At 38.6% G+C, this 21,276-nt stretch overlaps 1 protein-coding gene across 1 annotated transcript in view; it reads right to left on the bottom strand.

Moving 5' to 3' along the window:
• Positions 1-2,185: 2,185 nt before the first annotated feature.
• LRFN2 (leucine rich repeat and fibronectin type III domain containing 2) overlaps positions 2,186-21,276 on the bottom strand; it is a 38,801-nt gene continuing 19,710 nt past the window's right edge. The window contains exon 2 of the mRNA XM_085309915.1: positions 2,186-3,104. Coding sequence (XP_085166041.1) covers positions 2,186-3,104 — 919 coding nt within the window. The remainder of the gene's footprint in view (positions 3,105-21,276) is intronic.

The raw sequence follows: 21,276 nt of genomic DNA, 5'->3' as shown, positions 1-21,276 counted from the left end.
AAAAAAAAAAAAAAAAAAAAAAAAGGCTTTTTCTTATTTCAGCAGATTTCAGATATGGGTTTACATCACTGTTAAAACACATTAGTGATATAGATCAGTATAAATATAGCTATATAAAACAAGAAAGATGAGATGATTTTTTGCAAGTTTTTTTCCCATGCATTCCAAAGAGAGTTGTATTATTTGATTCCTACTGTATGCACAAAATACTGAAAACGATGATAGTTTGTCTTCAAARAGGAGGAAAGAGAAAGCAAGCATATAACTTTCCACAGTCATTTTTTAAACAATTACTGTTACTTGTTTAGGTTTCAAGGCAGACCACAGAACAGCAAGCAAATAAAGGAAAAACAGTTGCTTCTTTTCCCCAAGAATGTTTTTACTGTACATTTTTTAGCAAAAAAAAAAAAAAAAGAAAGAAAGAAAAAATATTCTGATCACAGAGATGTAATTTTCTAAAACTCCGAGTAGGAAACGTGACAAATACAAGATCAAGTACACAGCCATGTCACAATATATCTCTGCGCCTTTAAAAAAAAATATACATAGAGTTTTTTTCACGTGTTATTTTCTCTGTGCCTTGCACCTTTTCTCCACATCTTTTACAAAATCGTAGGAACAATGTGCAATTTCAGAATGGTTCCCAGCAGCTGATTGTTGGAAGCCAACAAATAAATAAACAAAGTAAGGACAGTTGCAGTAGCCACCAAAATGCTGGAAATCACAGTAAAGTCACTGAGGATAATGAAATCAGTTGTATGGGCCTTGTGCATTCCCAAAACTGCAGCAACACTCCCCCAAAAGGAATCAGAGAATCAGCCTGCAAGCCCTAAAGAGCTCCTGTTCTTAATTAGCAAGTACCTTAATGATGGTGAGGGACAGAGACTTAAGAGTATACAGGAGACTGGGGAACAGCACGCTGTAATGCATGGGACACAAAGGAGACCCTGTCTCTGAGACATCCAAGTTTAACTCTGTTTCCATGACTAATTGGGAACATACTCAATTCCCTGAGTATGCACAAAGCTTGCATTTCCTGTGATTCTACTGATACAGACAAGCCCTGTTGGGGCGACTGTACAAAAGAGCTTGTGTTACAATAGAGTGAAAGTGTGTGTTTTCTTTGTTTCTTTGTCAGTTGAACAGAAAGCAACAGCATGACCTTTGCCAGAAGCAATTGGTATTCATAATGTGGAGAATACATGGGAGCCACTTTTGTTTTCTTTCTTGTTTTTTAGATATGAAATCTTGATTACTATTTTTCCTATCTTTGATAGCTAAACTCCCACAGATATCAATAGCTGCTGCAATCTGCTTTGTGCATTGACAAGCAGAGAACATGAAGAAGATGGAAAAAGAGGATTTTTTTAAATTTATTAGCCCCTTGATTTCATTTTTCCTAGGATACAAAGAAATGGTGTTGGAGGTGGGTTATACAGTACATCAGAACTTTGACCTTTGTACATATCTCCGTTTTCATTAAGGGGATTGATGAGACACTGAAAACAGAAACAGAAAAAAAGCTCATGGAAACATATTTTCTGCTGTGGGGGGAAAAACAACCCTAAACCAGTAACAAAGCAAACAAAACAAAAAAAAAATCATCAAATCCAACCAAAAGTGCACTCAGCAACAGGTATTAGTGTTTTCCCAGATGTCCCTGTTAACACCATGATAGTAAGCTGAACATTTGCTCTGATCTGTCCCCTCTGGATGCCCTGTCTGCATTTTTAAGAATGACACTTGCAATAACAGCCAGAGACATCGTAGCACCAGTCTTATAGCCACAGAAGTGTATTTCTGAGGTTAAAAGAAGAGGATGGAAAAAAACCCAAACCCTTCAAAATTAGATTTGTGCTGTTAAACCCATTTTATCCTCCTTGTTTAATCTTATTTGACGGTTCACCAAGAGGCTGAGAAACTTTTGTAAAGCAATGCTAAATACAACTAGTAAAATCCTTGAAACATTCACGCATGGTTTAGGTGGGGCCAGACAGGAAAGGTACCATACGTGCCTATTCACATTTCATGACCTTCTTCCTCTTTATCCTCATTATTTATTTATTTACCTATCTTTTTCGCCATTCTGACTGAGGACATTCCCACCCCCTCTTCCTTGCATGGCCCTGCAGCAAACCATGCTTTTTCACACATKAAGTGAGAAGAGAGAGGGAGACACTGGTATTTACACTGTGCTTTCCATTACCCATTCTGAGCTCCCMAAAGTCCCTTTTGCCCCTATTAGCTCATTGTCATCGTACTGCAAAAGCATGCCATTCACCGAGAGGCTTCTCTTTGTCCAAATGTTTGTTATCTTTTTTGGGTAGGTGCAACACTGAGATGTGGCAAAGTCTCCCATGTCAAACGAATGGCTGCGTTTAGTTTTGCCCTCCAGAGGCAACGTGAGCAGGCTGCGAAATTTGGACTCTGCTTGGCCCAACAGTGGCTCTTTGTCCGAGTGGCGGGCCACTGTGGAAGTTCTGGAGTCTGTCACGTCCTCCTTTTTCTGACATTTCAGTTCCAGGGAAGCAAATGCTCCCATTAGCCGATCAATATTGTGTTTTGATCTGGAAGGAGGCCTCCACTTACTGGACAATGTGCCCTGTTCACTTTGGAGGCTATAGTCATCACAGTCACGGCTATTCACAGAGCTGGAAGAAGAGGAGATACTGCTCCGCACAGACTCGCAGTTAAACTCCATAAGTTCATTTCTCACCATCACTTTGGGGTTGACTTGGGGCAGGACTCCGTTCTGAACAGGTTGTGCTCCATTTGTTTGTGAGTAGACATTGCTGACATTGGACATCTTCCCCTGGGAATTGTTGCAGACCTTATAGCGGACCATAAGTATAATGATGAACACCAACAAGGTTGCCACAATGATGCCTCCAATGATTAAAATCATGGTCCCACCCAGGAACTGGCTGTGCATGGACTGGCACTGAGGGTAGTCTTCTTTGGTGAAGAACTGTGCACATCCCACAATGTTGGTGGCAGTAAGGGTCGTAGCTGTGTCATCCCACATTGCCAGGACACAGAGGTCATAGCCTGTCCCAGAAACAAGGTTATTTACCACAAAGGCTTTGTTTGTAGCAGGAATCATCCTTAAAAAAACAAAAAACAAAACAAAAAAGAAAAAGAAAAAGAGAGAATAAATCAGGTTACTCTTAACACTAAGAGAATAGAGAGGAGGGTAAACATAAGAACAATGCTGTGTTTACTGTGCTGGGTGCTGGCAAAGATGAGTCAGAGCTATGAAGTTCAAACACGCATTCAAACTGCCCAGCCCCTGTGGGTCCTGTATTCCAGCATTTAGCAATGTACAAGTTATTATGGCCATCTCTAATATACAGCAAAGGGGAAAAAGAGAAAGAGAAAGAGAGAGAAAGAGAAAGAGAAAGAGAAAAAAAGGAAAAGGAAAAGGAAAAGGAAAAGGAAAAGGAAAAGGAAAAGAAGAAAAGGAAAAATCAAAATAGTCTGTTTTTTTCTGCTCATTTTCATCTATCCTAATCTTAAATATACCAAAACCTGTACAAATAACTCAGAATAAAAATACCTGCCTGCAACGAGCAGCTTTTTCAGAGCATGCAAACGATCCTTGCCTTTGCTGAATGTGAACCTGGCAGCCATGACATTGCTTCATGGGTGTCTGACCATTTACTTTGTTACATCAGCAGGTTGCTTACCTTGTCAAGACAAGAGGCTACATTCAGTCTGCACATTCCCTGAAAATGCATGGCAGGCAGCCTCCTCCTTTTCTTCCCCTGCTCCCTCACCTCCTACTCCCCACTATGGAAAATGGCACCTAGAAATGCATATATCTACTTTGCCAGAGATTTTTCCTTGCAACTACCTTCCTCTGAGTCAAAAAGAAATATCAGCATTAACACCATGAGCTATGGAAGTGAGAGGAGAGRTAGGAAGATGCAGAACTGGAAACAAGACTTTTTTTTTTTTAATCTACTCAAAACAAAGTCTAATTACAGCAAACTAATAGATAGGCCCAAGATGTGCTCCAGGTTTGGTCATTTATGAATATTATTCTTTGCTGTCACAAAACATAAGCAGTCATTTGCACCCATGCAAGGTTAGAGCATCAGTAGCATTCAAAATTAGCAGATGGTAATGAACGTGATCTACCCCAACTTCACACTGGTGAAAACTGCAGCACACTAGTCAGGGCAGTGGAAACCTTAGATTCAGTGCTTCATGGGAGACTAAGAATATAACCAAAGATGTATTTTGTACATTTTTCTGTTTACCTCCACATAGTAATTGGTTTGAGTGAGAGAAAAAAGTTGAAATAAAAAAGGAGCCCATTCTGACTTACAGCTGCAGATCTTTAGCATCAACAGCAAAGCAGCCCTCAAGGCACTTACAACACAAAGAAAACTGGTGTGAGCGCAAAGGGGAATGTAAGGCCTGGCTGGAGTTAAACAGCATACTCTGCWTGGGAGTGGCTAGCTTTCTTAGCCTCAAATAGCCATCACAGCATAAATTACAGCACTCCAGAGGCCTTTCTGTGTAGTGGAAGGTAAAGCRCCTGCACAGAGAAGCAGCAACATCAGGGGGCTGCAAAGATGAGCCTCCGATCATCTTTGCGTTTATGCATTCACACACACTTACACACCCCTTCAGTCTGGCCACAGGTGAGGATGTGGCTCCTTTTTGAAAAGCTGACAAACATAAGAATTTTGTAAGTAAAAGAAGTATCAGTGAGAGACAGTTGGAGTGAAAATATCACCTGGCAGGTTTACTCAATGTTGTATTTGAGATCTATGGCACRTTTATCATTGTAATAGAGCCATTCTGCACAAACACAGAAGAGCTTTTTAGAATGAGCTGAGAACACAGAAAGTAGCCCTCCTRGAAAGCTCTAGATATATTTGCTAAAACAGTTGCTGATGGTCAAAATGGTTGTTCTGGAGTAATTTCTAATTGTTTTCCGCTCAGTGTGGCTCTTAGGACAACACACCTCTGGCCAGTGCAGCTGGGGCAATGATCGTGCTCTACTGAACCATTCAAAAGTTTTGTACTGTCAGTATAACTACTAGCCACTGAGTCCAGTAGATTGTTCCTGTGACTATTATTGTATTTCTTTTTGCCTGAACTCTGTCTCAGTCATTACTGTAATTCATTAAGTATTCTCCCACCTGTAAGTAAGTGGGCCAGTGGGTTGACAGTTATGACTCTCTTTCTAGCTGGTATATACTCTTACCTTTTCCAGCTTTTCTATAAGCAGCGACATACTGAAAACTTCCGAGGAAGGTCTAGTGCTAACTGAAATTTCTCTGAAATTGTTAGTGGTGCAGTCCTCTCTCCAGATGATTCCCTCAGCTCTCCTAGTGTCCTGCAGATTGCAGGACTCCACTGTTTCCTGCTTTATGCCACTTTTCCAATTAGTGGAAAAGTTTTTCTTCTTTCTCTCTTTCCTTGCATAAGAAGAAGAAAATATAGTCCCTACCCTGCCAAAGAAACTTCATAGTACACACCAAGGATGGTAATAGGTAATAACAGAATCCTATCAATTTTCACATGTACAGCTATGTCTCAATTATTAACAGTGTTACTGATCGCTTCATATCTTGTGCTGTACTACCTGACGCTATATCACTCTGATCCACCATCACTCTGATCCACATGCTTAAAGTAATCTCCAGTGCTTTAGTCCTTTAGAAATTCTTTYACTATGAAACTCCATTAAAAACAGGTACCACTGTTAGCACAGAGAATAGCCAGCCCTGCAAAAAGGAGCCTAGGACTTTGGTCATAACTCTCAAAAAACAGAGCTACAGCATTATCGGTTAGTTCCTCTTGCTTTGCACCAGTGTAACACAGAGGGATCCTTATATTCTCTCCAAGTAAGCAGCGAATAACTGGGTTTACCTAGCATATAGCTTTACATGTATCTTATGCATATAGAAATACAATAGTTCAACCTAATGCACCATGCTAGTTTATATAGTAAAGTATCAGTAAACATTGATAACTTCAATTATTTATAACTTGTTCTCTTCAAATATAGATTATACAACAGGCTTTCAAGAAAATGTAACTGCTTGGAATATTTGAAGGGCTGGTAATCAGTGGGAGTGGCCCTATAAGGCCAGTCCATTTTTGAAAGTATAGCAGTAATGCAATGATCAGTCCTGAAGCCTGGTCAAGTTAATAGTTTTGATACTTGCCATAAAAGCTCCTCTTAGCCATTGAAAGAGACGGAGTGATTTCTAAATGCAGTCAGTCCTGGGAGCTACAGCTGTGGTAGTACTAGGACTAATAATAGTTTATAACGGAACATAGTTGCAATCACAATATGGAAAAAAGCCATCAACTCTCCATACGCATCTACAACGAATAATTTTGGATGGTTCTATAAATAAACTTCAAATGTTCTTGTTAAATATTCAAATTAATGTTATTGTAAAAGATCAGCTGAGCATAGGCATAAGCACTAAGTTCAAACATACTAGGAGTTAAGTAACTAATCCCAGAAACAGCTTTCTGTCTTTCAGTGAAGATGATCTTGTTTTGATTAAGTTGCAAATTACAAGAATATTTTGTGACTCTCTCCTAGCTTGAACTCATCCTTCCCAAATGTACTGCCAGTCAGCTATTATGGATAATAATTCTTAACATTCTCCATACCTAAAATCAACGCAGACACATTTTTCACTCTGGGTTATTGATGACTCTTTGATCATTCCCAATGTAGGCAGCTGCAAGATGCCACTTCAATCTTTGGTTTACTCCATCACAGGGRGAATCTTTTCACAGATGCTCTGTACTTTAACACCACTAATCATGGAGAATCATGCTCTGCCATTTGGCTCAAYAACTAGGAGTTATGACAAAACCAAAAGGAGTCTTCAAAATTGCAGCTGGTCAGCTACCCCAAGAGTTTGTTCAGTCGACTTATGGGCTGGACACAGAAAGTTGGGTTCAGGTAGCAAGAACCTATTGTCTGGTTCATTGGAGAAAATCCAGTGATTTGGATCTCTATATTCTCAAACAATATCCAATCACCTTTTGAAAGCTGAGAGCTTTTAAACTCAGAAGATCATTGTGCTCACACAATGATCACAGCCCTCAGATACCAAACCTTTTGGATTGTACCAGTATCTTGAAGCAAGGAGCTTGATATCATCCGTATGCTCTTCAAGGCAGTGTGATTTTGCATAGTGGTTTCTTATTACAAAACTGGAGCAGAGACCTCACTTACACATTAACCTTATTCAGGAAAAAAAAAAGAAAAARAAAAARAAGAAAGAAATGGCTGACTAATGTCATGGAGAAATCAAGGAGAAAACACTTGCTTAATTTTAATCTGAGATTACTATGATAACGTCTAATGTGCACCGTTTAAGGAGCACAAGAATTGTAAGTACTGGAAAAGACTACTTAAGGGAAAGAAAACAAACACTCAAGCAGAAGTGTAGTGGCATTTCATAGCAGAAGATCTAAAAACAACCTTACCTCTACATATAGATAGACAATCCACTTAACGAAGGGGTATTAAAAAACCTAATTAGAACAACAACAAATTTGAAAAGCCCTTTGAGTCTTAATTCTCTCCCTTCTGAAACTTCATTGTGGTCTAGACACACATGACACAGGAATTTCTGTCTTTTGCCTCTGCTTTATTTTCCTTGGCACAGGAAGAGCAAGAGAATTTCCTCCATGCTGATGCTGGGATTTTGTTATCTGATTCTTAAAGTAGTTGCTGAACCATATCAGTGAAGATCAAAATATCTCAAGGAAAATCATTCATATAAGAACACGGTCTGAGTTCTTTGAAAATCTTGCCTCTAAAAGTGAAAAGAACATGGATGACCTACAACTGACCTTCTTAATATATTAAAAAATAAAAAAGCCCTCTTCTCTCACAGGCACAATGACATCACTTTCTTAAAGAGGAGGGGAGCTATTGACTAGGACTCGGGCATAGTTAAAGTGCTTGAAATGAAACAGCAATAGATGATCCTGTAAGAATTTATGTGTGATGAAGAGCTATGAGGGTGAGGTGACAGTTTGCAGGGCTTTTTGCAAACAATACTTTTCCTTCAATACATGGAGATTTATGTCCCATTTTCTGAAAGCATCAAAGTGAGACTATAAGAGCTGTTTATAAAAAAGGAAGCATAGTTTCAGCACCATTCTTGAATTCAACTCTGCTTTTTACCCCCATCACTGAAAAGTCTTTGTTGTGTCCTTGAAGACACATGTAAAGTAATTTTGTAATCAGCTTGTGGTGATATTATGAAAATTAGAAAATAAATGACTTAGCAATGCAAGAGAAAAAGTTTTGCTTTTCGCTTATAATCCCAGATGGAAGTGCTCGCTGAAGCTTGCAGAGAGTGAACGGGGCTGAGAATTTAGGAGACCTGACTTTTATTCCCTACTTTAACAGTTACACTGATATCAGGCTCTACTTTATCAGTAATTCTCAGTTCCTGAGAAATCATTTTGCTGTACTGTAAGTCTCTTCATTTATGAAACGGGGATAATGCCAGCGATTTCCTTTCAAAAGAGGCCGGTAGTATATGGAAGGAAATTAGTAGATATTCTGATTAGACTGTAATATACAAATGAGTTCTTTTCTTCTTTGTAGTATTAGGGATTAGCCAGTGTGAACTGCTGGTTAATACTGTGGTTATGCAAAACTGACAAATCAGAGAAAAGACAGATTAGGGTAATTGGCTAGGAAATTCTGTTTCTTTTCTCCATCATATGAGTAGTATGATACCATCTAGTCTTTGCCCGCAATTGACTGCTTCAACGAGAGGACTTGCCGGGAGTTTTTAAGACATCTCCTTTGGGAAGGCATTTGCATCTCCCCAGAGTCAGTTTTGTGTTTACCCATTAGATTATGTTGCTTCTTTCATGACCCTTTTTTTTATTATTYAGTGCCATACATTACCTATACTGCAACAATTTCTCTTTTTCAACTGAAAAGCATTTGAAACTGAAAGTCATGCTAATTTATTAAGTGTGTGTACCTGTAAAAAAGCCCAGTTGTTAGGGCATGAACTTGCTGAGCCTAAGCTGTTCTGCTCCTTTCAATCCTTCATGTAGGTTCTGCAGTGTAGATGATGGGGTTCTGGTGCATGGGAATGTCTCTGGGCACTCCTTAACATACAAGTCCAGCAGCAGCCTGTACACTCAATGAAAGTAAATGTCACCAGTTTAGTGTTAAACATTGTCACCGTGCACTACAAGTTTTTTACGAAGAGGAGAAAAGGAAGGGGAAGAGGGATGGCAGTGAGAAATACCTATGGTTCTGTAAAATCATATCTTGGTTAYTTAGCACACTAACTTCCCTGCCTAGAAATCTCTTACTGTGATAATATCATTTTCACTGTATATTCCTAATCTTAAATTACCTCAAATACACAATTATATTCACATATGAAGTGTAAAATACTACCATTGGTGCTCTCAGAATTAAAAATTGATCCAGAAAAGTTTAATACTCAAATCTAATGAATTTTGATTTTCCAGGGAAAATCTCAAGCCAAAAACGTTAATTTGGTTCATCAGTAACTTTATCTTCTATTTTTTAATCTTTTTTTTTCTTTTTGCCTTTTTCTCCAACTCAACAGATAATTCTTAAAGAGTGATAATGMCAGCTAGTTCTCCTTGAAAGTACTCTAGAAGGGTCTGATAGAGACCTGCTCCACCATTCAGATGCAGTGTCCACTTTCATCCCAGTGGGATTAAAGTGGGATGGTAGAGAATGAGAGAGGGAGGAAGTATCAAAGGTAATATTTGGGACAGAGACTGGCTGAAAAATCAGTAAAGAGAGTGGGATATCAGAGGGTGGACTTCATTGCTCACAGAAAAAACACGTATCCTTAAATTCTCATGGATGTAACTTAGTGGCACACATATCTTGCTTCTGAAAAATAGTGATAACAATGAGATGTTGTTTAAAGGAGGACAGCTTAGGAAAGAAGGAAGGTTGAGATGAGGGAGGATGCAAGAGGAAAACAGGATGATGAAAGTTGGTGGCTCTGTCAGTGTCAAAGCAAAACAAAACAGGAGAAATGGGTGCAAAGCAGCCATTCACAGTACACTGTCGGGTAAGGACATAAGAACATGACGACCATCAAAATGATGGAAGTAGATCAGCAGGCCACTGAATAGCGACCAGGACCACAGAAACAGATCAATACACAGCTGAGTGCAATAAAATGCAGGGGGGGATCTTTGAGCAGAAAATGAGACAATCAGAAAGAGTAAAGTGAATTAGAGCAGTGGGAAGAGTTTAGATGGTGGACAGATATTGAGAAGGCTGGGAAAAAAAGGTCAGAAAAGATCAGAAGAAGACTAGAAGGATCTAAATTGCACCGAAAATGTCACACACGATGTATTACCCAAAAGCAAAAGGAAAGAATTGGTGTATTTGGACTGCACARCTAGTGATGCCAACTTTTGAGATTTCATTGCAAGTTCTATGATATATGGTGTTGTCTTTTTTGTTTGTTTGTTTTGTTCTGAAAGCCCAAGCTCCTGGAGTTACAGAATGAAAACAGAGGCTCAAGTGTTACTAAAAATCAGATAAACCAACATTGAAGATTAATTTATGACCCTTAAAACTCCCAAAACAACAACAAAAAAATGAAAATATAACTTCAGTTGTCCTAAAGACTCAGGAATTAAGAAACAATGTGTYGACTATTTTACCATGTGAAATTTCAAAGTTGTTTCATGCCTGATTCAAGACTTTTGAATCTAAGAATCTGAAAATGACTGAGAGCTACTGTGACCTGCACCTGGAAAAGAGAAGAGTTGTATCTGACTACTTSTGGTGTCCTGGGAAAGTGACATTTTTTAGTACTAGCAGCATGGCATAATTTCTTTGTCAGTCTTGTCAACATAAGCAAACATCGGATAATACAGAAAGGTAGTCAGGCTTGTTCAGGAATTGCTGACCCAACCCAGCACTAATATTTCCCTAGATTTTTAAATTTATCAGGTTTTGTTTCTTTATGACATACAGTCATGATTTTGTCTTTCGATGGAACATTTATTATTAAACCCCAAATCCCTTCTTACTTTTCTGAATTTTGTCTCCTCATCACTCATCCATCCAGCTGCCCTTCAGAGAATCCATCTTGTCAAATGAAACACATAGAACATATTGTTTCATTATTATTTTCTAATTTGCTTATGTTCATTTCTGCTCATTTAGAAAAGTAAGGGGGTAGGAGGAGAAGACAGAGCTAAAAGTAGTTGATAAATCTGTCATGAAATGGTGGGCTAGGGAGTTACTGATAATGAATATATCTAAAGAGGGGGGAAACATTGAACTACTACCTCAGAGTATATATATTTATGGTGAGGTCTATTAGACTTCTAAACGGTGTCCACAGGGGATGCACTAAAGACRTGCAGCAGGCTGTAGAATGTGACATGGGTTTTTAAGACATATTATTGCACAAAGCTGAGAAAGAGGCACTGTGGCACAAGGTATTCTGCTCCTCTCCATTACACATTGCTCTACAGGGAAATCCTTCTCTCCCTATTATTTCCATCCAGATTCTTGCCTACAATAGGGATCCACAAGATGGCAGAACTGATGAGGCACTTCTGGGTGAATGAAGACCATTAGACTCACCCTGTGATGCCCTGCATCAGGGAAGGTGCTCAGTGCAGCTCTCCAGGAGCAAGCTACTGCGCTGAGGCAACCTAATTTTAGTTAATGTTGGTATGACAGCACAAAATGAGACTTTCAGGTTTCCCACTCTACATTATCATTTGTTTCACGTGGACATGACAGAAGCAGGCATTTGGTGCCCAGATCATTAACTTTTATCTCTTAAGGAAACACAGACATATGCTATGAACATTTGGCAGGATGAAAGATAAATTACATTCAATCAATCAAAGCTATTCACCTGAACATAGAACACCTTTCACCTCAATATATCTGGGATACTAACTGCCTCAGAAAAAAATCCTTACACTGATTCAAATCCAATTAAAATATGTTTAAACTCATTAGGAGTGTAAATAAAAGCCCAAACTGTATTTCTGTTAGTAAATGGGCAACTGAAGTATTTATGGAAACGATGCATAGCCATACTAATAAATTCACTCTGTATTATATTAATGTAGAGTCAGAGAGCTATTGTAATTCTCTGCAATGTTTTGAAAAGCCAGATTGTAAATCTGAGATTAATCGAAAAGTACCTAAAGTCAGTAAGCTGTTTTACTGACAGTCACAACAACCCATTACAACACAATTTCCAGAGATGGAAACTGATAAAAGTTATGCATGAAAGGTGTGTTCAAGTCTTTGAACAGTGTGTGTGGCCTGGGATACATTCTTTCCAGGATTTTATAGACAGATAGTCCACCCACTTGGCTGCAGTATCATGCTTATTTTCTCTCTCTCTGACCCAAGTAATTTTGAATTCTTTTATGCAGACCTGAACAGTTATACCAGAAAAGGTCATCTACCATACCAGCACATAGCAGMGGTTCCTAGAAAATAAACAACATTATAAATAATGAGCAAATTTAAGGACTCAGAGGGAATTCATTTGCAAAAGGGATTCTGCTATTTTTCCAGCAGAACACAGCTGTGATAGCCAGCCACATGCTGTCCCTTCTTGTGAGTTGCAAGTAGAGCTGTCCACTTCAAGGGAGTGAAATCTGTGCAAATGATAATGATAAGATCAAGAAGAAATGAATGAGATCCCATAGTGATTGACAGCTGCCAACCTTCCTTTTCCATAAGAGTTCATGTGAGCTGCAGTGAGGAAGAGAGGGATTTTGCCTGACTACTAGCCACTTCTTCCAGGCTTGCTACTAGCTTGCAACTCACATGTTGCACATTGATTGGTCAAAATAAACTCTTGCAGACTATTTCAAACTACTCTGTCGCAAAGTCTTTTTATATTGCTTGGAGAAGCTTGGTGCCAACTAAGAGAACAAACAACAAGATTATTTTAACTATTCCAAACAGGAGAAAGATTCTTATAGAGTGAGTCAGAAGTCTCACTACTCATAGAAACCCTGTGTATAAACTGATATACTGGCTTATATACAAATATATCTTCACATGAGTTTAAGACACAATCTATGTGCTATTACATAATTTAATCATGTCTYACATTCCACCACAGTTCCTTGGGCTTTGCTAACACTTCAGTAACTTAACTTGCGGATAAATTAAAGAGATCAAGAATGGTCATCTTCCAGAATCTTGAAAACCTCTYTCACTAGGAAGTTGAAAAAATGAGTTTTGATGTCAGCTGAGAGGCTAGGAGAACAGCATTTGCCAGTTCTCCAAAAATGAGCCAAAGAAATGTCATCTCGTTGAAGATACCGTTAGAGTATAAGCATATTCAGAGAATAACATAGTCACAACTTGGAGGTATGAAAGAGGACTTATTTGAAGAGATTTTTACCAGCATGGAAAGGCTAAAAAGCGAGCAGAGATCTGAGAAAAACTGAAGGACTGAGATCCAGCCCTTTAGCTCCTCAGTAAGYGTTAGAAATATCTTTTGCTATGTAAAATGGATACATTAGAATTGCTTGTTTCTTGTAAATTAGAAAAAAATATTGACAAATAATAACGGATAGTTTAAACACCAAACCTTCTATGCCAACCATCAAGCTTTTTGCTTCTGAGTTAGAGGAGGGAGGAAACCTCTTGCAACAGAAAACTCTGCAGATACACGTGGTAAAAAGAATCAAGATAATTCAGAGTCACTTTTACAACAACATTAGGAAAAGAATATCTTTTTACTTGAAGAATGAGAACACAGGGTGTAAAAATCACTAAGGGTCAAAAGCATTGTCTGCTGGTGCAAAAAGATATGGGGGAGAAACATAGATATGTAATAAAGACACTTCCTAAAGGAGAGGTTTGACATTGTGTCACTGTCTAGGTATTACAGGAAAGCAAAAGAAAAGGAAGGCTAGAAGAACTAGATAGGCTAGAAAGACATGAGGATATATAGAATTTAGAAATTCTCTGCAAGAGACCAGAATATAGTCACATATGTTCAGTATGTGCTGCCAAGATTAGATAAAAGTATTTCCCTGCAACCAGAGACACCCTGCTTCTTTCAAAGCCAAGCTTGGACTGAAAGGATACCCTGTGAAGAGTGACAAACACATTAATGAAAAGCAAACTAAAATCCATCCAAGCCATAAAACAGACTTTTGTTTATGATAACCCCAAGGGGAAGAAAAGAAGTCAATGGTAGATTCCAATAGTAGCATGATATTCTTTCTAGAGGGACTTCCACAGGCTGGAGAAATGGGAAGAGAGGAACCTCACGAAGTTTAATACAGGGAATTGCAAAGTCCTGCTCCTGGGCAGGAATAATGCCATGCACTAGTATGGGCTGGGAGCCACCTGGCTAGAGAGGAGCTTGGCAGAAAAGCACCTGAGTCAGGCAAAGAGGATAGAGTCAGACTCTTCTCAGTGGTGCCCATAACTGTAGAGGCACAGAGGCTATGGGCACAAACTGACATACAAGAAATTCCAGTTGAACAAAAGAAAACATTTCTTTACTATGAGAGTGACTGAACAGTGGAACAAGTTGCCCAGAGAGGTTGTAGAGTCTCCATTCCTGGAGATATTTAAAATATAACTAGACACAGTCCTGGGCAACCTGCTCTAGCTGATCCTACTTGAGCAGGGGAGGTTGGACCAGATGAGATCCAGAGGTCTCTGCCAACCCCAGATATTCTATGACTCTATAATTCTGTGATTCTGGCCTAGAACTGTGCTTCTCTCCTTGAGGGTCTTAGACAAATGTCACAGATTTCTAGCACATGAACAAAATGTACTAGAAAGTACTCTGCTAGTATTCTTACATGCTACCAAAGGAGACATAGAAAATTGACAAAAGTTGCCAAGAGTCATTTCATAGGCTAACAGCCAAGTCCAAAAATGAAGGTAAGCACTTCAGAATACTAAATAGCAGATCCCTATAGTGAACCTGTTGCAGAGAATACAGTATAGGCAATATTAATTTGATTTTCTTCTTCCAGCTACTAGTATATATTTTTGAAAATATATATTTTGCCCTCCTTGTGTTTTCTCTCACTCACAGAAAGTAGAAACAGTTGGAATGGAATTATATCCTACTTTTCAGCAAGGTGACATTTTAAAAGGCAAGGTTACTAATAGAAGACTACTCAAACTTTATTTCTCTCCTTTATTTCAGAGAACTATAATTGACCTGTGTAGGTTTGATGATATGACATTAAAATGAGACTAAATCATGTTTTAACCTCTCTGGTTAATTAAAGTTTTACCTGGGTCATGAGATTTACCCATGAGATTTAGAGCTTAAGTTACAGAGTTTTGCTGAATATGATTTTAGGATCAAATGGACTCAAACAGTGCACAACTCATCAGCAAGTTAATGAGTTTTTGCATGAAAACCAACCACAACTCATGCTAGACATGCCAGCAGTCTGTGGATATCCCTACATTCAGATAAATTCAGGTACATCTACTACTTATTTRCTGTGACTATTAGTGATTGTGCCTAAGGTACTTACAATCACAGATATTTCATTATCCACCAGTAGAATGAAAGTCAAAGGAGCTTCTGCACATTATAGGCATCCTTTTGAAACCATGACAGATAATGGAGAACAGTTTTGAAAAATTTCTTTGAAGAAATACTTAAACATGTAAGAACTCCCTTCACTACTGAAAGAGTAGTGAAAGAATGCTTTTTTATCTTTGCTCGAAAAACTTTCAAAGCAATGAGCAATGAAGAAAGACTAGCAGACTGCTCTGCTCTGCAGTTTCAAGTATAAAGGCTGTGAAACTATCCTCTGCAGCCTTCCTCACTCTGCAAAATCTTCTCTGAGCTTCCCTGCTGCAAATCCAGATAGAGTAAGAAGGACATGCGAAAATGACATTGAAAGTTTAAAAAGGAGAACATGGAATAAAGTGCAAATCAAATACACAATGATACTAAACCCACAACTTTTGCCAACTTGGAGAATACAGACTTGTTTGTTATCTCTCCTGTTAGAGAYGGGAATGCTGTCCTCATCCTGTAAAAATGAGCAATAATAGAAATTTGCCAAATGTTGCCAAATGCCAATATTTAGGAGAAAAATGGATAGATTGAACCTTTATTCGTAATATCAAGTAGAATAAAAACCTGAGTGTGACTGCTTTGAAAAGACTAAGAAATATAAAGCCAGGATCTATTATTTCTGGAAAGGAAGGGAAAATAAATACTCAGAGAAAACATAATTCCAAGATCCACAGCTTCCTGGAGAACACAGCCAGCACTGCATTCTAAGGGTATGCTAGTTCTATGACTCTGATTTCCTGTACATATATTTGTCATAAGTCCTATCAATAAGGGCTTTTCACTCACTATTTCTAATACACAATGTAATCCTTCAGAGGAAGGTTAAGTACATCCCTCCTTAACCACTGCATGAGCTAAAGAGGTTTGTAATCTGCAGTCAAAGAAGAAAGAATCTTTGTTGCCCTTACTAAAGCATCTTCCCTTGTTTTCTCAATAGATAAACACACCAGAAGTCAGAAGTGCAGCTCAGATTGCACAAGCAAGGGAACAAGCTAAGCAGGAACTTCATTCTCTTGTGGAGTCCTGTGAAAGGATTACTCCACATAGTAGTACTGCTGATTTTGGCTTCCCTAAAGTGGACTAGATAGGGAAAAGTTCCAAAATTGATTCTGCATCACTGGATGCATAATTATTTTGCTGAGTTCTCTTTCCCAAATCATGAGTCTTCTTTCTAGGTCACTCCAAGACTACACTGTTCATTTGACATATGGAGCTTGGCTAGGAACTACCTTCACTCTGTGGCCGGACTTAAGCAAAGCAATGTCTGTCTTTTTGCTTAAGGAGAAAATGAAGATTAAACTTGAGGCAGAACCTTTTTTCACTGTGACTGATGAAATGACCTTTCCTACATTCTTCATCAGGAAGTCTTCCAGCTTTGGAGTGTGGGGAGATTTTTTTTGTTGTTGTTGTTGTTTTTTGTTTTTTGTTTTTTGTTTTTTGTTTTTTTTTTTTTTTTTTTTTTTGAGGGAGAGAGAGAGTTTAATTAATCCTTCCTTGCTTCTCTGCCTCACCAAAATGCCAGCAAGAGTAAGAATCATCAGCAAAAGAAATGATGCTGGTAAAACTGCTGAACAGCAACTCTGACTAAACAAAGGTGGAGGATGTGGCCCGTCCCAAGGTGTTTCTGGGTAGAATACTCATATTTCCCCCAGAACAATGCAGCAAAAGAAGAAGAATGGGAATTTTTGCTTGGAATGGGAAGATAAGAGCTGTTTGTTCTATTCACAGTCTGCTTCGGACCAGCCTTTGATCATGACCAAACCTCTGTCTCCATCATCCTTGGAAGTAGCTCAGACAGAGTGCATACTTGCTTTTTTCCTGATGTTTTCACAAGCAGATTGTACAGATGAAAAAAATCCTAAGGTCAAGCACCACTAAGTCTTTGAATCTGTTTTAGGGTTCAGGATTCTTTGCCGAAGAGTGATTTAGGGTGCAGTGCTTAGCTGAACATGTGCATATTGTCTTTGCAGGTGTGTATTTGTACTYTCTCCCTACACTGACTGAGATTCTTTCTCTAGACCTAACTTTGGAAATATTGGCCCTGCTGTGACACTGACAATAATTGCTTAGTGGCTGGAAAGAATCACATTCAGGGATGAAATGGAGATAACTCAAGCACTGCAGTAAAATTCTACTAGCCCCTGCCTTTTACACAACTTAGAGAAGTTGCTAGCCAATGTGTCTTGTGGATGCATTGTAATTAACATATATCAGCCAAGAGAAACTATAGACTGAGCCAAATGATTCCTCACAATGTGTGTGTATCTGTCTTCCACATTAGCCTAACGAAAAGCCACAACCTAAGGACAAAGTCTAGTTCTAAATTCATGTAAYTATGCACCTAGTGAAGGTGTAATTCTGACTCACAGTGATTAAATTTCAGTGAAATATTAAAGGATCCTTAAATGATTTTAGCACCTCAGCAGCAGAAAAGAATTTATTTTGTCATGACTAAACTTCATAACCATGTTTCAGAAAATTAGTTGTTTTTTAATGACCATGCTGGCAACTTTTTGCAGTGCTATAGAAAATGTGAACAGACAGAAAGGTTCTTAYAGCCACAAGGGTAATTTCCAGGCCCATAGTGTAAATACACAGTGACTTAGCTCGTTTTCTTCTATACACTCTGTGCTTGTCGGCAGATACTGGCCATTTTATTCTCTGAAGTTCTCCAGAGCATTCATATATGTATTTCTGAGACTGCCAAAATGTGGAACTTTTTTTAACTTGGTCTGGAAGAAGTGAATCACTCCGCCCTCTTTCCAGCATGAAGAGAAGTGCAATTGCTGCTCCTGAACATATGGTACAGCCTAAGAAATAGGTAGTGTTGTAGGAGTATATCCATATGGATCCCTTATCACACAGTCTCCACCATTCGAAGAGATAGCATCTCTTTTTCTCAAAAATTCATATTTAAAATTTTCTGTCTGCCGTGTTCCAACATGCTCATGGTTCCTCGAGAGAGGAAAGCCCACTCCCATTACAAGCAACTTTTTACATATTGCTCAGCTAGCTCGGATCTATTCTACTGCCAGGGACTAGCTGCACAAGTTGCTTAAGCAAACATACAAAAATTATCCTCCTTTCTGTATTCATCATCCTGGATTTGTCCAGTCATTTCCTGTAAGAATAAGATTTTCAGATACTGAAGTAGCTAGTGAAATGATGCTGAAAATGTTTGCTTCTGAAAAGAGCTACTTGTAATCACTTGAAATTACAAATTTCTATGTTGTTCTCAGCTTGAGAGATAACGTGTGGGGCATGCTGTCTGCTCCCAGAATAAGCTTCTCAAATTACAAGATTTGTTTTCCTTACAAACCTATAAATACCATCTGAGTGACCTAGGTGATGAAACAAAAAAATCATAATTTCACAGGAATTCAGAGMAATTTTATGCAAATACTTCGAGAACCTCAAAATACTTTAATCAATATCTAAAATTATCCAGTTAGAACAGTCTCTAATGGAAACCCTTTATAAAAATCAAGAGAGAGCTACCCTAAGTTGAGAGATCACCTGACTCTACTCTTGGGTATCAAACAAACAAGTGGATTTGGCTGGTAGTGTGTTTCTATGAATTGGATAACATACATGTAAGGCTTGCTAGAGAAATGACTACTGCAGTTGCTCACACAAAAGTTTACTATGGCATGGCCAAAGAAAGTCTAGCTAGCAAATCTGGCTGATACATGAACCCCCTTACCAGAGCAAAATTTGCAAAGGTGATGATGGCTGATATTAAATGTGCATCCTTTTCAGGATGCAAGGAAGAAAAGCTTGCTATAAATATAGGATGACTCAAATAAATATATAGGATAGTAAGGCCATAAAATATGATCCAGATAAAAATGCAAATATATGAGTTATTTTCACCATAGTACAAATGAGAGCAGAGGCACAGAGATACGTGTTGAGATTGTTCACCCTGCTACCAGCACGCTATGCCTTAACTCTTCTTCCAATGTTTGTAAGCAGAGCTGTTTTAGGGCTAGGCTTATGCTCATTAAACCTGGTAAAAACTGTACCAATGAAATGAGTCTTTTTTTTTTTCTTTTTTTAAGAAATTGATACTATAGTCTTTCAACTGCAGCCCTGCTGGCACTGCAGTACTTGAGACCTTGATACTGATATATCAATAACAYCATCAAAAGCAGCAAAGAGCAAGACACTGATGAATGACTCTGGTGACCACTAACCATCCCAGGCAACAACACACCTGAAAAGACAGATCTAGACCARCCTCCTTCTACAGTGACTAATAGCACTGAGGGAATGCTGAAAAAATGGAGAGACGCATCTGCACTGCTCAAAAGATCCTGGGATACAACTGTCCAAGGGACTGGCTGGCAAAGAGCACCCCCAAGCAAGAAAGTGCATATTTTCATGTTTTTCTCTCTCAGTGGCAGCCCAGAGCTTTAATTCTGATTCATAATTCACTCTTCTCAGTTTACACACAAGTGGAAATATCCCATGTCAATTGGATCTTGTTAAGATGAAATCCATTGAAAAGGCACCRGAGGAACAGGCTAGGTGAGGCTTAATGGTTTGTAACTTAATAGCTTATCTAGTGAATAAACAACAATATAGAGACTTTGATCCTGCCAAGTGCTTTCTGCTCCCAATGGAAACTACTCAGAATTTGGTAGGATATAACCAGCAGTATTTGAAATGTGCCTGGAGTTTTCATTAATTCATTACTTTCATAGCAGTAAGGGCAGGGCTGATACATAAAGACTGGCTGAACTGAAGGTTTGACAGCATTCTACAGTGTCAATTACAAAGAGTCTGCTTAGTTGTCAAGGAAGGCAAGGCCATGTAATACCTATTTTTGATAAGGTCTAAGAAGATGCGTTCAGCGTATGACTGCTGTGACATAACTGTCAGTTAAAGTAATAGCTATTCATACTCACAAAAGGTAAAGTAACTGCAATTTTAATGTATACAGTTGTAGTCATCATGTGTGCTGAGATGCTCAGTTTAACTGAACCTACGGACTTTACTGGAAGATTTGATTGGCAGTTTGAYGGCTTTTACATTTTTGCCTTTGTAGGTGACTGGTTCACAATTGTTAAGAGCCGWATGGATGGTTGTGCACATCTAGTCTGCCCTTTTGGACTGCTTTGTTCAATATAGGCTTGGAAGTGTTATCCAGGGATTCTTCTACTGAGCGACAGCATGGTAGCTTAAAAGGACACCTAATCTGAAGGATTCCTCAGGGAATAAGTAACCCATCTTCTTCTACTGATTAATATTGCTAAGTTAAAAATTACAATTAATTTCCAATTTGAATGTACTGGTTTTAGCTCCAGGCTGAGAAACATAAACACTAGTTTACGCACTTGCATATAAAGCCAGACCAATAAGCTAAAAACAGATGTTGAGATAGGGTGACCAAACCAAAAAGTTTTTTTTATTTGTTTTTTTTGTTTTTTTTTGAAGAATCAGAAGGTGGTATAGATGTGCATACTTGGGGAGGAAGGTAGGGGGTTGCTGAGATTTGGAAGACAGTGTCATGGGTGATGGATAGCCTATTAATAGCTAAGATGGTTGGCTAAATAGCCTGTGGCACCTCATAAAGTAGTTGAGGAATAGGTTTGAGAAAGCCTAAGTGAACACAAACAATCTGTACCAGGCCAAAGTGGATGTGAAGAATATTCAGAGATTACTTGAGGAACAAAGAAGTAGGATGAGTAGT

This window comes from Rhea americana, unplaced genomic scaffold (assembly GCF_003343005.1).
Source record: "Rhea americana isolate MKP2758 unplaced genomic scaffold, rheAme1 scaffold_307, whole genome shotgun sequence".
Taxonomy (NCBI): Eukaryota; Metazoa; Chordata; class Aves; order Rheiformes; family Rheidae; genus Rhea; species Rhea americana.
Note: the sequence above shows the minus strand (reverse complement) of the source record. Positions and strands in the feature narration are given on the sequence as shown.